The 19,640-nt window shown below is 35.0% G+C and overlaps 1 protein-coding gene across 3 annotated transcripts in view; it reads left to right on the top strand.

The window, feature by feature from the left end:
• EXOC6B (exocyst complex component 6B) overlaps positions 1 to 19,640 on the top strand; it is a 533,613-nt gene that overhangs the window by 65,573 nt on the left and 448,400 nt on the right. For 2 of the 3 annotated variants that reach the window (XM_006201563.4, XM_072937568.1), the window contains exons 2-5: positions 6,225 to 6,390; positions 11,094 to 11,141; positions 12,868 to 12,958; positions 13,071 to 13,116. In XM_006201563.4, coding sequence (XP_006201625.1) covers positions 6,225 to 6,390; positions 11,094 to 11,141; positions 12,868 to 12,958; positions 13,071 to 13,116 — 351 coding nt within the window. Of the gene's footprint in view, positions 1 to 6,186; positions 6,391 to 11,093; positions 11,142 to 12,867; positions 12,959 to 13,070; positions 13,117 to 19,640 lie in introns of all 3 variants that reach the window. The other variant, XM_072937567.1, reaches the window with a different exon arrangement.

A 19,640-nucleotide genomic window follows, 5' to 3' on the forward strand; every position in this document is an offset into this window, starting at 1 on the left:
ATATGAGAAAGAAAAGAACAAAACAAATTCTGGAGTTTTTTCCTGGATTAATCAAAAACAAAAAGCAAAATGTTCAGGCCTTCGTGTCTTGAAATTCTCCTTGGTTCTGAAAGCATCTCAACAGACAAACTTTGTTTGATATGATATTTTTTTGCATACGTCTTTGAGACAACCAAAAACCCACATCTTAGTTTCCTACCCTTCCTTCTCTTTCTCCATCTTAAGCATACTTAGAGGAGCTCCTCCATGCCAGTTTCCACGCTAGGAGGGAGATAAGTGGGTAAGACACACTCTCAACCCACAAGGAGATTAACGTTTTAATATGGGGAAATTGACAAGTGAGTGGGTAATCAGAATATAGTTAAATAAATTCTGTGATGGCATTAACAACAAAGGAGAAGCACATAATGGAGTCCGTGTGACTAGGGAAGGTTTCCTAGAAAAAGAAAGATGCGAGCTGAGATTTGAAGAGCAAATGGGAGTTAACTCTTAACTGGAAGAAGAAAGGGAAGCACAGTCTAGTTCCTGGGAACAGGATTCCTTAGTATTGTGTGCACTTTGACTTGCTGCTGGCTGCTTCTCTGATTTGCCTTCTACCTTTGAAGAATAAACAATGTTATACATGTAGGATACTTCCTTTTCAAGTAGCAGAATATTGAGAGAAAGTGGAAATAGGGAATTTCCCTTAAAATAGGAAATTCGTTAATGCACGTAACATGAAGTCTGGAGATAGGACTGTTTGAGGATTGGTTCAGTATCAAGAACCCTTAGATGTTTTCCATCTTTCCCCTTTGCAGCCTTCAAATTATTGGCAATAATTCCTCTCATCTCAGGATGGTTGCTGCATCCCCAAGTATTTAGACATGACAATGTCCAAAGTAGGAGAAGCAGTTTCTTTTCTTGCATCCATCAGGAAAGAGGCTTAATCTTGGATCCTCACTACCAGACTTTCCTTCCCTTCCATCAGTGAGCTGTGTCACCTGTTAACTGGTCACTGATGAGGGGAATGGAATTACCATGATTGGTTCACAGATTAGTTAGCATTTACCACTTGCAGTAGTATTGAAAGGTGAAATACCAGAACAAATTGAGACTTTTCGATCAGGGGGAAGAATGGAATAGCTGTCGTGTAGGCACAGCTAACAGGCAACTGACTGACTCATCTTGAAGTGGAAGTGTGTGTGTGTGTGTGTGTATGTGTGTGTGTGTGTGTGTATGTGTGTGTGTGTATGTGTGTGTGTGTGTCTTTCTCTCTCTGTCTCTCTCTGTCTCTCTTTTTTAAAAATCCAACCACTTAGCTTTGTGTCAGGCTTCATATTGCATTAACTTTTCCTAACTGTGTTTTCTTTGGGAGTCAGGCCCAGGTGTATCAGTAACAAGCAGTGTAATTTTGATTAAGGCATTTAACTCTTCTTGGCTTCAGTTCCCTCCATTGTACAATAAAAGCTTTGTATTCCATTTCCAAGACCTCTTTCAGCTCTAATGTTTTAGGGGGGTCCATGTAACTTTCTTGCTTTCCTTTGCTCTAAGAGGAGACAGACTGATGTAGTATACAGGACACTTTCTAGCTGCATGAATTTGGCAAGTTACTTCATCTTTTTGGGTTTTAGGTTCCTCAATTATAAAATGGGAATGTTGTCTAATTTATAAGATGCCTAGGATTTAAATGAGATACCATATGCTCATAGCATTGTTTATTTTTCTCTTTTGACAAACAGATTGGGGCTGATGGAGGCTCTGGCAAGTGATACTATCCTGTGCTGATTCAGTACCAGGGAATGATAAATATTTTTGTTGAATAGAATTCCTGAAGTGTTTCATAAGTTAAAATCTCTCTCTTAATCTAAGTGGGATGTTTAGAAGTATGTGTCAGATATGAACACTAGGGTAAAACATTGTATTTTTTACAAAAACCTGTGGTTTATTTGGGATTTTTCGGAAATTAGACTCAAAAAGGCAGCATTTAGGTAGTAGAGTCAAAATTTAGGCTATAAAATGCTGCTAATTTCCAAGCATGTCTTCTTGTTTACGTTTCACTAGGTACTGGAATATTCTTTGGATTATCGCAAATATTTTAACCAGTGGTGCAGTTTATTTTGTAGATAGTCTTAACTGTGGCACATCTGTGGCACATGTGTCAAAAGTACATGACTTTGTTCTTAAGATCGTGCTTCCTGCTAGAAATGGATATTTAAATATTAGAGTACTTTATATAAAATATCACTTAATAGTAAGTTATAAGATGTTGGCTAGCAAGTATTGTAGACGATAGTTTTTAAATTTTTAAGTAGTTCCTCTCGGCCACATCACATTTAAGTTTCAAGGAATGTTACAAATGGACCGTCACTAGATGGCAGTCTTTCTCCACTTTAAGCAATTTGTTGTGGGAGAGGGAGATACTCTTTATTCAACTACAACGTTGACTACCAGTATTAGGTTAACTTTAGTAGATCTATGATCTTTCCAGAATTTAAGACTTGTTTACTTTTGTTTTTAGCATTTTATATCTGATAGTTATGTTGTTGAGCCTTAAGTCTGAGATACACTTGAAATGCTGATAAAAGTTGAACTATAGGCGCTGGCCTATAATTATAATTGCCTTTTCCTATGGTAAGCAATTTGGAATGAAACCTTAATTTAAATCCATGGTTTTTAACCGCTTTGATAGTCAGGTGAAAACTATGGATCAGTTTCCCTTAAAATTACACATATATATATATGCTTTTGCCTATACACATAAAATCTACATAAAATCTGAAAATTGTGGATTTCCAGGTGCATACTTTAGGAACACATGTTTATTAAGTATAGTCCAAAACTCCTGCTTTAAATGTTTGGCTTTTACATTTTATTCTGATTTTTTTTAATCTCCAAGATCAGGGGATCCGCTATAAACCTCTCATGTTATTCCATATAAATATTATAATAATTAAAGAGATATTAGAATTACTAGGAGAAACAGGTGGGGCCTAATGATAAGGATGTAGAAAATTCATTACTTGTTTTGACTGTTCTTTACACTCTTCTGAAAATGGATGATCTTTACATTATTACTAACTGAACTTGAAAGTGGAGGTGACTTGAGAAATTTAGAGTTAGGCTGATACTAAAGAGAATTTCTAATTGATTGCTTCCTGTTTTCTAGTGAGAAAGCTGTGGGTCAGAGAAATTCACTGAGTTGGCAAAAGACTTGTAGCTAGTTAATTACATTGCTAAAAACCAAGGTCACACAGTCAGGCAGCTAAAGTCCATCTTTCCTTTCTTTGATTTATACTTTTTAATAGAAAGTTCAGGGAGTAAGGAGGCATTATTAACATAAGTTATGAATTTCTTAACTTTGGAATTTTCTTCTCCTTGAGGTTGTCTTTTGTCATATTAATGTAGATCTTTGGAGGGAATAAAATGAAGTTTTACATACTAGAAGGAAGTATATTTAACTTAGAAGTATTACTGAGTCAAGATATAACTGAATTTGAAACCAAGAGGTTGTCTCGCTATTCAATAATATCTTTTTATGCCATTTACATTGATGAATTTTCAGTGGTTATTCCTTTTTTTCAAATGGCAAGGAATATTAGTGCCTCGACATGGAAACCTTTATTTTCCTTTCCTTTGGAAGGGGAAAAGCTTATTTGAGGTTAGTTGAAATGTCAATGGGAGGTTCTGTCGTGTGTATTCCAATAGCTCCTTCAGGCAAGTGGTTATTCTATAGTGTGTGTGTCTTCATTGTCAAAGCAGGGATTGTTCATAATTTATTTGACGATCTCTTCCCTTTATTTCAAAGGAAGGAGAATGAATCTAGATCGCTCTGGTTTTTCTGAAGTAAGTGTTCAGAATTTTTACTTGAAACCAGACTTGTATGTGTGTTTTCTGTGGTTACTGCTGTGTTTTAGGCAGTGGAACTGATCTGCTGAGTGTCTGCTGTCTTAGCCCCAGGATCAGGGTAGTGATCTAGTACCCACAAATGATTATTGAACTAGAAAATATTGGTAATAAGTAGATATATATTTGTTGAATAAGTGTCAGAGATCAAGAAGTTCTTAGAGGTAACGTTAGTCATTCATTTAGTCAGCAAATGTTTACTCACTGTCTGCTACCTGTCTAGCACTGTTTTAGAGATATAGTGGTGAATATGGCAGACAAACCGCTTGCCGTGGATTTTACAATCTAATTGGGACAGGCTGGGGAGAAGGTAGAAAACAAACCATGGATAAAGAGAAAGAGAAAGTTGTTTGAAGATAAAGGGGATCAACGTTACTAGCATAAGAACAGGAAAAACAAAATTCTTGAGGTAGGGCGAGGCTTAAAAAAATGCAGTGTAGAAGGAGCAAAGAGGATGGAGGAAGGCAAGGCTAGGGGTGGGACTTAAAGAGAAACAAGGTTAGGGAGATAATCAGAGGCTAGAGTATGTGGGATTTTATAGACTATGGTAAGAATTGAAGACTTGTTCTTTTCCTGAAGAGAAGGAATTGGAGAGATAAGCAGGGGGATAACATCTGAACTATTGCTTTATAAAGATTATTTTTACTGCTGTGTGTAGAGTGTCTGCTTTGGGACAGGGAGTTGGGGAGATGGGGAGTGCAGAATGGAGACTTTTAGGAGGCTATTGCATTGGTCCGATGTGGCAATGATGTGGGACTAGGATTTTAGTGGAAATGGTGGGATGTGGTCAGTATTAAGATATACTTTGGAGACTGAGTTGTCAGGACTTAAAAATGGATTGGATAGAGTGTACTTTAGGTACGTTAGGAGTGATTCCTGGATTTGGATTTTTGACTTGGGCAACTGGACCGTGCTGTTAGCTGTGATGGGGTAGGTGGGTGGTAGGGAGCTTTAGGGAGGAATAGGTTTGGGAAAGGAGATAGTTTGATGATAACTTTTTTTTTCTGTGTTAAATTTGAGATAGCTTAAAAAAAAAACAATTGGAGTTGTTAAATAGTAGTTGGATATTTGCCTAGTGCTCAGAGAAGTACTCTGAATTGAAGATTAGGAGGTCACTACTGTATAGATGGTATGATAAAGCCATGGGATTAGCTGGCAGTGCTTGGTGAGGGAGCATAGGCAGGGAAGAGGAGATGTTTTAGGAATATTTAGAAAAAGAATAGAGGAGGAGGAGCTCCGGAAGGAAACTGAGAAGGCATGCCAATGAAAGGATAAAATCCACATTAGTGTGATATCATTGAGGTCTAGAGAAAAGACTGTTTCAAGAAGGAAGGTATATTTAAACCATAGCAAATGCTGCCATTAGGTACAGTAAAATGAATGCTAACTATTGGGAGGTGAGGAAGTGAAAAGAAGTTTTGCTGGGAAGAAGAGCAGAGAAATAAGATGGTGGCTGGAGGGAAATGTGTAGGTAAGGATAGGCTTCTTAAAGTCATGTCTGTATACCCAAGAGAATGATTTAGTAGAGTGGGTGAAATAGATAATGCAGGGTAGGGATAAAAGGGAATAATTGCAGGAGTAAAGTTCTTAGGGACCACAAGAATGACTGGCTATAGATAAGACTTGAACTACTTTTTCCATTGTTACAGGAGGGTTGACAGACAGAGTAGCAGTTTCAGATGTCAGTAGGTTGGTTGATTTAGTGGGAGAAGAAATATTTCTGTATTTTTCTGTGAAGTGTGTAGTCAGTCAGCAGCTGAGAGTGAGAGGGTAGAGTTTTGAGGAGACAAGAAAGTAAGATTTTTGCAGAATTATTTTGGAGAATACAAAGTGATTTTTTGATGGTGGTGTTGGGGGCAACAGTTTTGTTAGTATTATCTAGCAATGTTTGACTGCCTGATTTAAATTTGTCATTATATAGCTAAACTGAGTCTAGCAGCACGTGCGGCTTTGTGATTTTTCTCCAGGAGTATCAGCTTCTTGGGTATGGTCATGGAGTAATTAGATAGTTGGGTTTATTCAAAATTAAGTTTTTCTAGATTAGTTTAATTGAGAAAGAAAGATACAGTGGAGTTGTAATTCAGTCCTTTCATTTTCTGATGACAATTCTGTGATGAATACTGTTAAACACTTAAATATTTTTCAATAAATAAGGAAACAAAATTTGAGATTTTCCTAAAAAAATACTCATCTAGTATTGGGGCAACATAAATACAATTGGATTACTCTATAGTTTATGTAAGTTAAATATATACATAGATATAAATTTGCCTTTCGGTTTGTAATTCTGTTTCTGTTTCTTAGATATAAATCTGCTGTAATCTTCATGACTTTTTTAAAAGGTCTGTCTATGATGGTGAGGAACATGGACGATTCATGGAGAAGCTTGAAACTCGCATCCGCAATCATGACCGAGAAATTGAGAAAATGTGCAACTTTCACTACCAGGGCTTTGTGGACTCTATAACAGAACTGCTCAAAGTGAGAGGAGAGGCCCAGAAACTCAAAGTAAGGAAACTCTAAGACTTGTTTCTCTGTCCGGTGCTGGGGTTTTGGTTAACATTAAAAGAAGAATACATCGCAGGTTACATATTTGCATTAAAGATTTGTGAATAGTAAGGAAGGAATTTGTACTGAAATATATAGATCATTGGGATTATGGCTTTCAGCTAAAAAGAATGCTCTTTTAGGTTAAAATTCATTTGTGATTACTGCATGTGGTTAAGAACCAGTAACACGAATCAGTACTAGTTTCTTTCAAAAAGAAACTAAATTGACTCTTCATGTCATCTGTCTACTTCCTTGCTGGATAAAAGCCACCACTGTGGGATGACAGAATTGTAGGGCACGGTATTAGAAGTCATTGCAGCATGGCAATCTGAGCCAAAGAAAATAAATCAGTGATAGTTATGAAGTATCTTCTACGAAAGCACGAAGGTTCTTTCTTGATACGACAGATTCAAGTTCAGGAAAGACTCTAGCTGTATTGGTCTGGCCCCTGGCATAACAAATTCACTTATCTTGGATCACTGACTTTGCTACAGAAATATTAATGTATTTGATTATGGGATGCTGTCCTAGTACCCACTGGGAGGTGTTATAGAATAAACAGTATGTACCATTTTATCTTTATAAAATCTCCAAAATTCTGAAGTTCAAAACAAAGTGGGCCCGAAGGTTTCAGATAAAGAGTTTATGGACCTGTACAACAACTATCCGACCATCTTAAGAAATATAGTATTGCCAGCAAAAGTAAATCTCTCTTTTGCACCTTCTCAACGGCTTTATTCACCCTCCCTTCCAAAAGTAACAGTTCTTCTGATTTATTATTAATATTTTTTTAATGCTTAACTTTTTTGTTTGTTTGTTTTGGGTGCAGAGAAAGGTTTATTACAAGGGTCAAGCTAGGAGTACGAATGGCTTGTGCTCAGAAGACCCGAACTCCAGTGTTGAACTACTTTAATTGAAGTTAAATTAGATTCCTTTCTCAGTCAACGTACCAAATTTAATTTCAGATGAACTAAAGAGTTAAATGTAAAAAATAAAACAGTAAAGGAACTAGTAGAAAACATAGGTGAATATTTATTTGATTGTGGGAGTAAGAAATACAGTTCTAAACACAGTTCCTAAGCCAGAAAGAAAATACTGTTAGACAGGACAACATTAAAATGAAAGAATTTTCTACATACAGTTAAAAATTAGAAGGTAAATAATCAATAAAAATAGTTACAAATACATACGACAGATGATTGATATCCTAACATAGAAAAAGTCTTTACAAATTAATGGGAAAAATGTGAACATCCTAATAGAAAACTGAGAAATACGTGTTGTACAATTTACATAAGAAGGAATACAAGGGAACTCTACAATTTAAAAATAATGAAAGGAATGTGAATTTGAACAATTAGGTGCCACCTAATAAAATGACAGAGATTAAAAAATGTTAATTAAGGTTGGAGATGGTACTTATCAACTTGGAAATGGCTGGCTGGGGTTCAGACTGTTACAGCCTTTATCGAGGGCAATTTTATTTATCAGTACTTAAAACCCCACATAGTTTTAAGATTTATTCTGAAGCTATAGGTGCATCTACAAAGATGTTCATATGATTTTTTTAATAGGTAAATTTTAGAATGTTCCGAAAACTCATTTAGTACAGGATTAGTAAAATAAATCATGGTATATCCATTTAAAAGTATAATAAACTACAATATATTGTAGAAGGTTGTCTGACGTAAGAGAGTATTAGAAATGTTTACTTAATGAATAAAGCAGATTAAAAAGTATGAACAGTTTGATCCTCTGTAAAATAAAAAGTTATGCTGAATTTTTGGGGGGGCTGAAAAGCCCCGAGTGGACAAAAGTATCTGAAATGTGTGAAAACAATGATTCGGGGCTCCTGCCAGGAGCTGTGTGTGCTGTTTGTCTTCACTCAGCCATCCCAGCTCCTCCCGTCCATCCTCACTTTGGGCTGTTCTTGGATACCTGAATTCCAAACTTCTCTCTCTGCTCCTTGGATCTCTTGCCCGGGATGGGAAACAGGATGCTCTGTGTCTGGTTCCTGAAGTAGTCATGTGCTGGAGTCCCTCCTTGGCAGGTAGACTGAATATTGCCCATAGTGCCCGCCAGGTGCTGACACCAATTACTGGTCGGTACTCATTTTCTCTTCCTCTTCCTTCTTCAGATTTCTTCAAGTTGCAAATTCCTCCACATTAGTGAGGATGCCCCTGAGGGAAAGCAGGAACTGAGGCTACCAGTTCAGGGTTTTGTCTGCTTCAGGCTCCACTCGCTTTGAGAGCTGAGGGGATTAACGTCTAACAGCAGCACCTGGGAGATTCTGCTCTAGGGCATCCATTCAACCTGTGTTAAGAGCCTAAGAAACTTAGAAATTCTTGAACTCTAGGAAAGAGTTTAGGAAATGGAAAAGGTTAAGTATTACCTACTGTCAGTGTTATGTGAACATGACATAACTCTCTAGGGTGCCCACTGTTTCTTGTGATTCACAGTACGTGTGTGTGTATCTCCGTATGTATGTTCTCTGAATCATGAGAAATCGCATTCTAGACAGGCAGTATGGTTTCCTCTCATTGTTACATTAAAATGGTATTGAAATAGGAATTCTCTTTCCTGTCAGAAGCTTTGGTTAGGCTCCTATGGATATTTTAGGACTGTGGTTACGTGAAGTCAGTTGAGTGGGCCATGATCAGTATTTTTAATAAAAAGAGAAATAGAATGGAATAGGAAACAATATTACGTGTAGTGAGGGTAGACATTGTTTCTTTAAAATTTTGTTTCAGTTTGTGTATGTGTGTGCATCATGTGTACATTCCTTATATTTGTGTACTGGGTTGTAATGTGAAATATATTTCTTATAATGAGCTTGAGATAAAAAGATTTCAGTATTTTTATAAGGTTACCTTTAGAAGGTAAACAAGATATTCTAGTAGAGACAATGATGCTGAATTTGGTATTTATGGAAGGTTGAATTTTATGAGATCTCTTGTTTAGATTTAAAAAATCTAATTTTTGTTGAATAATGACCACTCAAGGCAACCCAACCATTTTTGTTAACGTTGCTTAAAAGCTTTTTCTTACACTGAGCTGATATTAATCCTATTTTTTTAGTAACATCCATTTATTGGTTTGTATAATAAACTCTTCAGATATTTGAAGGACAGTTGTAATTCAGGTATGGTGAATATCATATAGTATCCAGGTGTAGTGTCTCCAAATGAATATATTTCTCCTCTTTGGGCTAAAAATTTCTTTATTTTTTATGTATTGTAGCTTTGACTTCCTCTCCAAATGTATTCTCATCTAATCATGCTTCATTTTGTAATTGGCCTTCCTAAAGCATGACATCTGAGTGTAATTCTCATAGTGTGGTCATACAGCCTTACCATCTCACTTATTCTAGACTAAAGATCAGCAAGCTGTGCCTTGCAGGCCGAATCCACCTTGCCTTCTATTTTTGTAAATGAAGTTTTTTTAGAACACAGCAATGCCCATTCATTTACATTATGCTTATGGCTGCATTTTTGCTATAATGGCTCAGAGAATGATAGTCCAGGAATAGTTTAGGGCAGAGCTTTCAAAGGTGTGTTCCTGAAAAACGAGTTTCTTGAGATAATCCTTAATAAAACGATGTTACATAAAATAAGGCAGAAAACACTGTATGATAGCTCATTCTTGGGTATTCACAGTGTTCACAGTAGAATATTAAGTGGTTCACGAAGTCCTGAGTAAAGTGGCCTGTTTAGTGGTCTTTCCCATACCATACTTGTGTGTGTGTGCACGCACATGTGCAGATCTCTGTGTGCATGTGCAGAGTACCTATTGACTAATTTTTCTTGGTGTTCTAAGGGACATAATAGGAAATGCTGGGTTAATGGAATGTCTTAAAAGCATGAGAAGTGGCAGTTATTGGTGGAAGAGTGGAAAGCCTCTATTGAAGAAAGGTTTAAAACTTGATATTGCTCATGTTTTGATAATGGTTAAGAAGGTGAGGAAATTACTATTCTATGTACTTAATTGTTTTTATATCAAAAGTGCCTACCAAAATAAGTGGTGCCAGTTCCTTTAAATTGTGAACTCGAGATAATTTTAAGGCTTGTTTTCCTGATTTTGACCATCTGAGAGATTAATTAGAAAAATGGGAATATGAAAGTGTTAGGAACTACTAAGAATTAATGATCCAAAAAGAATTAAGATAAAATGTTTTCTAAAAATCAGGATAATAAATAGGAAAATTTGACCTGAGTTAAAAAGTTCAATTTATGCTCAAGTTTTCCAGCTATACATTGGTGAAGTGAAGATTGTCTATGATAAAACTTGTTCTTTCTACACATAGTAGACATGGTAAGGTTCTTTGTGGGTTATTTTTTCTGTTTTTTTTTTTAAATTCCTTTTTTTCTCTTTCCTTTCCAAAATTGAAGTATGATCTTTAGTTTTTGTATTAACTTACTTCAAAATATTTCAAACTGAATATATCTTTTAGTAAATTTTTTTTTCATTGTTCGAAAGGTCATCCAAACATTTAGTAGAAGAGTTGATATAATTCGTCCCAAGAGAACGCCACTAATCCAAAAATGTGGTGGAAAATGGAGACTATCCAAACACCTATTCTTAGTCTTTTCATGTAAAATTTTGATCTTATCCAACTATTGTCTAAGTGTTTTTCATGAATTTAAATTGTCTTCTCTCCACAGAATCAAGTGACGGATACTAATAGGAAACTACAACATGAGGGAAAGGAAGTAAGGCCAGTTTACCTTTCGAAAAAATCTTTTCTGTTTCCTGTCACTCTTCTTTGATAACTGTGTTCTTAATTTAGTGGCTTGTGAGACCAGAAGCAGCATGTTGGAGGAACTTGGATATCATTGTTGCTTCTGCTGATGGTTATCTAAAGTAAATGAATGCAGCCACTAGAAAGCTTATGACAGTGTGTAGCCTTTCTTAGCTGTGTTTTTATATCACTTAGGAGTCATAATATGGCCAATGCTGTTTCCTCTGCCTGGAATGTTCTTTCCCCAGTGTTCACCTACTCCTGACCTTTGCTCATATTTTACCTCCTTAATGAGGCCTTTTCTAACCAACTTATTTAGAATTACAGTCTGACTTTAACCCCTGTATTCTTTTTACTTTTCTTGCTTTATTTTTCTCCATTTCACCTGTCATGCTCTGATATTATATAGTTTTCCTTATATATTTCCTTATATAGTATTCCTTATATATATACGTATATATTTCCTTATATATTTCCTTATATATTTGTCTTTCTCCTTCCAGTGGAAATTAAGCTCCATTAGGTCGGAATTTTTTTTTTCTTAACTCATTGCCATATCCCCTCTACCTGCCTAAATAGTGACTGATACAACATGAGTGCTCTATAAATATTTGTTTAAAAGAATGAATCACTGATTCTATTAATTGATATACTCACCATTTAAATCATCATAGTTTATAAGATTATTGTATGTCCGTTTTCTCACTTAATCCTTATGATAGACTTATGACAAAGTAATGAAAGATAATATTATTATTTTATTGATTAGGAAACTAAAATGCATGACTTGCTGAAGTTTATATAGTAACTGGCAAGGCTGGGACTAAAATTCAAGTTTTCTGACCTATAGTCTGTTACTGTTCTCTGTATCATGTACCTTCCTTATTGCATAATACTTATTTAATGTTAAATTTTAATAAGTTTTAACAATAGCTTTTGAATCTTTTATCAGTAACTTAATCAAGACCAGTCTCTTTTGTTCTTTTTTGCACAGTGTCTAAGTAGATATCATTTTTAAGTATGAGTATGGGGTGAATACTGTAAGAGGCTATGTAGTTTAGGTTATTGTTTTTTAAAAGTTTGTCTCACATATTTTAAATTTTTGCCAAGAGTGCAGTTTCTTCTAGTTATATTGTGGTATGACTTCAGATGGAAGTCTTTAAAACAACTTTAGGAAGAAAAGTGAATTATTCTTCACTAAACTTGAACTTTTGGAAAAGCCACAACTTCTAAGTATGTGGTTTATTTGTTGAAATAGAGATTTAGTTGAAGATTATTTTTAAGACTCATTTGAAGCTGTGGAGGAAGGTCTGTTTTCCTCTAGGAGTCTAGCACTGGTGAGAGAAACATAGGATCTTCTCAGAAGGCTGATGAAATCATAAATCATGAAGAATCTGAATAGGATTTGGAGCAAATGTGCAAGTTTTTTCTTTTCTTCTGGATAGCCTCTGAATTTTAAGATTTTATTTGAGCTAGCCTTTCCTAGTGTAGTATGTATGCATCTTGGGGAGAAAGAGAGAAACCATGCAGGGATGTTTTACTGGTTGAGAAAGGCAGTTCCTTAGTCCACTTGGCAGGTCTTGCTATGAAACTGTCTGGGATTTTCTGATGAATTGAACATAGGGTGGAAAAATGTGACTGAAAGCTTTTTATTTACAGCTATTGGCTTAATTCAGTTTTTTTTCCCTCTTGCCAAGCTGGTAATAGCAATGGAAGAGCTGAAGCAGTGTCGACTACAACAGAGAAATATTTCTGCCACTGTTGATAAATTAATGCTGTGTCTTCCAGGTGAGGAACTGGAAATAGAGTAGGATTCTTGATGCAATTCCTTTAGCTTTAATTAGTCTTTCACTTTCTCTAAATAATGCTTTGTGTGCTCTTTCCCCACTTCTCTTTCAAGTCCTGGAGATGTATAGCAAACTGAGGGACCAGATGAAAACTAAAAGGTAAGATTTTTTTTTTTATTGAATACTTTTTATTGTCTAAAATTTCTATTATTTAGAATTTTTAGAAGTCCATATTTAGGGGAAGGGTATAGCTCAGTGGTAGAGTGTGTGCTTAGCGTGCATGAAGTCCTCGGTTCAATCCCCAATACCTCCATTAAAATAAATAAACCTAATTCCCAACCCCCCAATTAAAAAAAAAAAAGCAAAGACAAAAAATTTTTTTTGAAGTCCGTATTTACTATAACCTTGCAAAAAATAATTAAATACGTATAACATCTTCTCTAGCTTTTGTATTTCTATTGACTCATCCCCAGACTTACTTACATTTACTAGTGGTATGCTGATATATTTTGTTATGTACTGTGTTTAATAAAAAGCACTGTACATAGTTTGATTTTCAGAAGACCCAGCCTTTTGGAGGAAAAGCTTATAATTGTTATAGTGATAGTTAATTTGAAAAATGTGCTTTGGTTTAGTATTGTAATAGAAAAAATAGTTACTGATTTTGGTGCAGGGGTGAATCAGTCTGAGTTCTCTCCATTGAAACAGAACCAATAGGGTATATGTGTGTGTGTGTGTGTGTGTGTGTGAGAGAGAGAGAGAGAGAGAGAGAGACAGAGACAGAGACAGAGACATAGAGAGACACAGAGAGATAACGATTTATTTTAGGGAATTGGTTCACATAATTATGGAGGCTGGTAAGTCCAAAATCTGTAGCATAGGCTTGAAGGCTAGTGTCAGGGAAGATACTGTTGCCTGAGTCTGAAGGCAGTCTGTTGGCAGAATTCCCTCTTCCTCTGGGGAGGCTGGCATTTTTTCTATCAAGGCCTCCAACTGATTGAATGAAGCCCATCTATGTTAGGGAGAATATTCTTTACTCAAAGTCTACTGATTTAAGTGCTGATAACCTTATGTGAAAAATACTTTCACAGAAATATACAGAATAATATTTCACCAGTTCTCTGGGTACCATGGCCTAACCAAATTGACACATAAAATTAACCATAACCAGGGGCAAGGTCAAGGTTTAAGTCAGAGGATTCCTCGCCTGTGTTATTTTCATCTGGTTTTATTCTAGAGGAAACTTTATTGTGGCTCTTTGGTTCTTCTTCCCAAACCAGAGTAAATGTCCCCACCCTCTCTGCCCTTGCATATCTTGCAATGTGATGGGGGTATGTGAAGCTATGGGGTAAACGACATATCTTCCTGGAATGTTAGTTTTACTTAGTTTTGAGGTAGAAAGTATGGAATTAAAATGTATATAGTACTAAAATAAGAATAAAAGTACTATGCATAAAAATTCTAAGTTTTCAAGAATTTTAAAGCTAAACCATGAAGCATCAAAATTTTTTGAATTTCTTAGGATTATTTCCCAGACTGCCTTCTCCCCAGGAGGACAAATTCATGTAAGAGAACATAGGTTGAACAACAGGAGAAATTCTATTCAGTAAGATATGAAAGTAATATTATTTCCCTGATAACCTTTTTTTGAAGTGCTAAAATTACAGGAAATTACAGAGAATGAAAGAAATTTCTGTATTACCTTCTCTGAATTAACAGATAGTAATAATTTTCCAGTTTTGATTCATAATAGATATGTAAATATGTATTATATGGCATATATATAAACATATATATGGACAGAGGGAAGTAAAGATGTACATTTTAAAAAAATTACAAATAAGACTCATAGCCCTTTCCTCAATTCTATTCCTTTCCCTACTCCCTAAGGAAACCAGTGTCATAAATTTGGTGAATGTACTTCTAGCTCATGTTTTTAATATCCATAAATCATATATTGTAGTTTGTGTTTTTAAAAACATTTACATGAATAGTTCCCAGTCTTTGTTCATTCATTCAGCAAAAATGAATTGAGTACCAGTATATTGCTAGGCATAGCTTTTAGTGCTGGGAATATAGCTCTAAACAAAATAGACAAAAATATCTGTTCTCATGGGGCGTCTGTACTAGTGGAGAACTTTTTAAATTTATGTTTAGAGATCTAGTTCACTTATTTTAATTACTCCATAGAAGTCTATTATGTGAATAATCCACATTTCTCCTCTTAATTCCAGTGGTTGTCGGAAAGTGCTGTTCACCAGCATTCTAGCTCAGCCTTCTTCTGGTGTATGGTAGGATTATGTTTCCTGGACTTCTTTGGGCTGTATCAGCACCGTACACTGGAGTTGCCCTCATGTATTGTATTCTCTTTATTCCACTTGGGCTCTAATAAGATGTCCTACCTGAATGCCCTCCTCATCCCTGTTTGGCTCCGATACTCCATGCCAGGCTGCCTTCCTGTACAAACATTCTTACCTCATTAGGTCCCTTGTGTCCCATGCTGGTCTGTCTTCCCCTCCGAGCCCACAAGTTGGATGCTCTCATTTATTTAGGTCTTCTTTAATTTTGTTCACAATATTTGTGGTTTCAGTGAACAGGTTGTATATATCTTTTGTCATGTTTACCTCTAAATATTTCATATTTTTGATGCTTACTTTAAATGGTATTAATTTTTAAATTTCAATTTTCAGTCATTTTTTACTAGTATGCTATTAATATTTTAATATTTATCTTGTATTCTTCAACCTTACTAAGTTACTTAGTAAATTCTAGTAGCTTTTTTGTATATTCCATTGGATTTTTCTATGTAGATGATTATCTGGTCTGCAAATAAAGATAGTTACATTTCTTTCCAATTGGGATGCTATCTTTTTGATTTGTTTTTCCTGTCTTATTAAACTGGTTAGATCCTTCAGTACAATATTGAATAGAAGTAGTGAGTGTGGATGTTCTTGCTCAGTTCTTGATCTTAGGAGGAAAGAATTTCACCATTGAGTAAAATGTGAGGTGTAATTTTTTGTACATGTCATTTATAAGATTGAAGAAATTCACTTCTATTTCTAGTTGTTGCAAATTTCTATCAAGAAAGAATACTATTTTTGTCAAGTGCCTTTTCTGTGTCAGTTGAGACAATCATATGGCTTTAAATTTTTTTTAGTTTATTAATATGATGAATTATATTGATTAATTATTGAATGTTAAACCGAACTTACATTCATGGAATAAATCCCACCTGGTCATGGTATATTACCCTTTTAAATATGAGGTGGTATTTGATTCACTAAAATTTTATTGAGGATTTTTATATCTGTGTTCATGAGGAAAGCATATCTGTAGTTTTCTTTTTTGTAATGTCTTTGGCTGATTTTGGTATCAGATTGATGCTGGCTTGGTTTTCTGGAAAAATTTGTGTAGTGTTGGCATTATCTTTCTTAAATATTTGGTAGAATCCACCAGTGAAGTCACTTGGACCAGGGGATTTATTTGTTTTTGGTGAGAAGGTTGTTAACTACAGATTTAATTTAAGAAAGAAATACAAGGCTGTTTGCATTTTCTGTTTCTTGAATAAATTTTACTTATTTGTGTCTTTGAAGTAATTTGTCCATGTCATCCAAGTTGCTGAATTTATTAACAAAAATTATTCACAGCATTCCCTTATTATTTTAACATGTGTGTAGAATATAGTGATACTTTCTCTTTCATTGTTTATGTTGATAATTTCTGTCTTTGTCTCCCTTTGTTTCTGTCTCTGTCTCTCTGATTATTTTGGCTAGAGGTTTATCCTTTTTATTCATTTTTCTGAAAAACATTTTTAGATTTTATTGAGTTTTCCCCTTATTTTTCTGTTTTACTGATTTATTATCTTTAGTATTTTCTTTCTTCTGTTTACTTGGGGTTTAATTTGCTCTTGTTTAGCTTTGTTAGGTGGAAACTTAGGGCACTGAGTTTGGTTCTATTTTCTAATGTTGACATTTAAATCTGTACATTTCTCTCTAACCAGTGCTTTAACTGTATCTTAATGTGCTTTATGATGTTGTGGGTTTTTTTTTTTTTTTACATTTTATTAAAATGTTTTCTAATTTCTGTTGTGATTGTAAAAATTTATTTCACTGATTATTTGGAAATGAATTGATTAATTTTCAAATATTAGGGGATTTTCCAGATTTTTCAAAATTGATTTGTAATTTTAGTTCATTTTGTTCATAACTGTAAAATGAATGATTTCAGCCTTTTGTGTTTGTTGAGACTTGTTTTATGGCTCAGCTGGTGGTCTGTTTTGGTGAAAATGACATGTATACTTCACGGTGTAAATTTTGTTACTGAGGAGAGCATTCTTTAACTGTCACTTAGGTACACTTGGTTGAGAGTGTTGTTCAGGTTTCTACCTCCTGATGGTTTTGCATTTGTCATTTGCTGACAGAGGAGTGTTGAAATTGCCTATTGTGATTGTGGGTTTGCACATGTCTTTCTTTTCTTTTAGTTCTTGCACATTTAGCATTGTTACATCTTCTTGATGAAATGACCCATTTATTATGGAAGGTTCTTCTTTGTCCCTGGTAATATTCTTTTTTCTGAAACATATGTTGTTCGGTATTAATACAGCCAGCCACTGCTGCTTTATTTTTGTTTAAATTTTACATTGTCTATTTTTTAATATCCTTTTTTAAAAAAACATTTCTAATGGTTCATTGAGATATAGTTCACATACTATTCACTTTGTCCATTTAAAATGTAGAATTCAGTGGCTTTTAGTGTATTCAGACTTGTGTGACCATCACCACAATCAATTTTAGAATGTTTTTATTCTTCCCAAAAGAAGCCTCTTGGCCACCACTTCCCAGTTTTCTCTTTTTCCTTGCCCTTGTTGCCGGCTACTGGGAACCACTGATTTACTTTATATTTCCAAAGATTTGCCTACTCTGGACATTTCATATAAATGGAATCTTATAATATGTGGTTCTTTGTGATTAGCTTCATTTAAAATAATGTTTTTAAGATTAATCTATGCTGTACCATATATCAGTACTTCATTTCTTTTTATTGCTAAATATTCTGTTGTGTGGATATACCACATTTTATTTATCCATTCATCAGTTGATAAACATTTGGGCTGTTTACAGTTTTTGGCTTTTATGAATTATGCTGCTAAGATTTTTTTGTTTACAAGTTTTTGTGTGGACATATGTTACTTCCCTTGGTTATATACCTAGGAAGATAATTGCTGGATCATTTGGTAACTGTGTTAAACCATTTGAAAACTGCCAGACTGTTTTCTAAAGCAGCTGTGCCATTTTACCTTCCCACCAGCAGTGTATGAGAATTCCATTTCCTGCACATCCTTAGCCAATACTTATTATTGTCTGTCTTTTGATTACGGCCGCCTTGGTGGTTGTGAAATGGTATCTCATTGTTCACTTTTATTTTTGAAATACATTTTTGATGGATATATAATTTTAGGTTTATAGATTCATTCATTCATTAGTTCTTAAGATGTCATTTCTTTGTCTTCTGGCTTGTGTTGTTTCTGAGGGAGAAGTACATGAACAGTCTTCACCTTTTTGTCACTCTACTTAATATCTTTTCTCCAGCTGTTTTAAAAACTTTTGTCTGTATAATTTGTTCTCAGCAATTTGATTTTGATGCTCTTTGGTGTAAATATGTGTGCATGCATGCATCTGTTTGTTTATCCTCCTTGTGATTTGTTTAGCTGCTTGGTTTGATTGGTTTCTAATTTTTTTAAAATCTGAAAAATGTTCAGATATTAACTTTTCCCAACTTTTTTTTTGTCCTTTTCCCAACTCTTTTTTCATCCTGTTTCCATCCTCATGGTGAGGTTTCAGTTACATCTATATTGGATAACATATAATCCTACAGGTGGCTTGAGGATCTTTTCTTTTTCCCTTTATAGGGGATAGATTTTATTGCTGTGTTCTCTCTTTCTTCATTGTCTAATCTTTTAATCTCGTCCAGTGAAATTTTCATTTCAGATTAATATATTTTTCATCTTTAGAAGTTCCATTTGGTTTTTTTATGTTTAATTTCTCTTGTTATTTTTGCTTCTTTCTTTAAGTACACGTGTAGAGCTCTAGCATCTGTTTGCATGTACTCTGCTAGTTCTGTCACTTCTGGCCTTTTGGATCTCTCTGAAGACTGATTTTGGTTTTCCTAGTCATAGGTCAGTTTTTTGGCTATCATGTCTAATAAGTTTTGATTGGATAATAGACATTATATTGTGTTGCTGAGTGTCTGGATTCTTTTTTTTCCCCATAGAGAGTGTTGGTCTTTGTTTTGGCAAATAGTTTAGTTGTTTGTAGATCCATTTGATCCTGCTAAACCTCATTTTTAAGCTTCACTGGGCCCGCCTTCATTCCAGGGGTTGCTCAGAATAGTATTCATCTACTTTGAATAACTCAGGAATCCCCAGGGGCTCTTCACTTTGGCTGTTCAGAGTTTGAATGTTTCTCTGCCTTGTCTGAGCTCCTTGAAGTGTTTATCTTCTTGCTGGTGTCTGTCTGTCTCTTTCACCTTCCCTTCCTTCCCTCCCTCTCTTCCCTTCTTTCCCTCCCTTCTTTTTGCCTGTCCTTGTGGAGTTTCATTTTTTCTACGCCTGGCCTAGTACTCAGCAAAGACTCAAGGGAACTGTTGTGTAGATTTCTGCAGTTTCTTTTCTGCATTGCTCTCTG

This window comes from Vicugna pacos, chromosome 15 (genome assembly GCF_048564905.1).
Source record: "Vicugna pacos chromosome 15, VicPac4, whole genome shotgun sequence".
Taxonomy (NCBI): Eukaryota; Metazoa; Chordata; class Mammalia; order Artiodactyla; family Camelidae; genus Vicugna; species Vicugna pacos.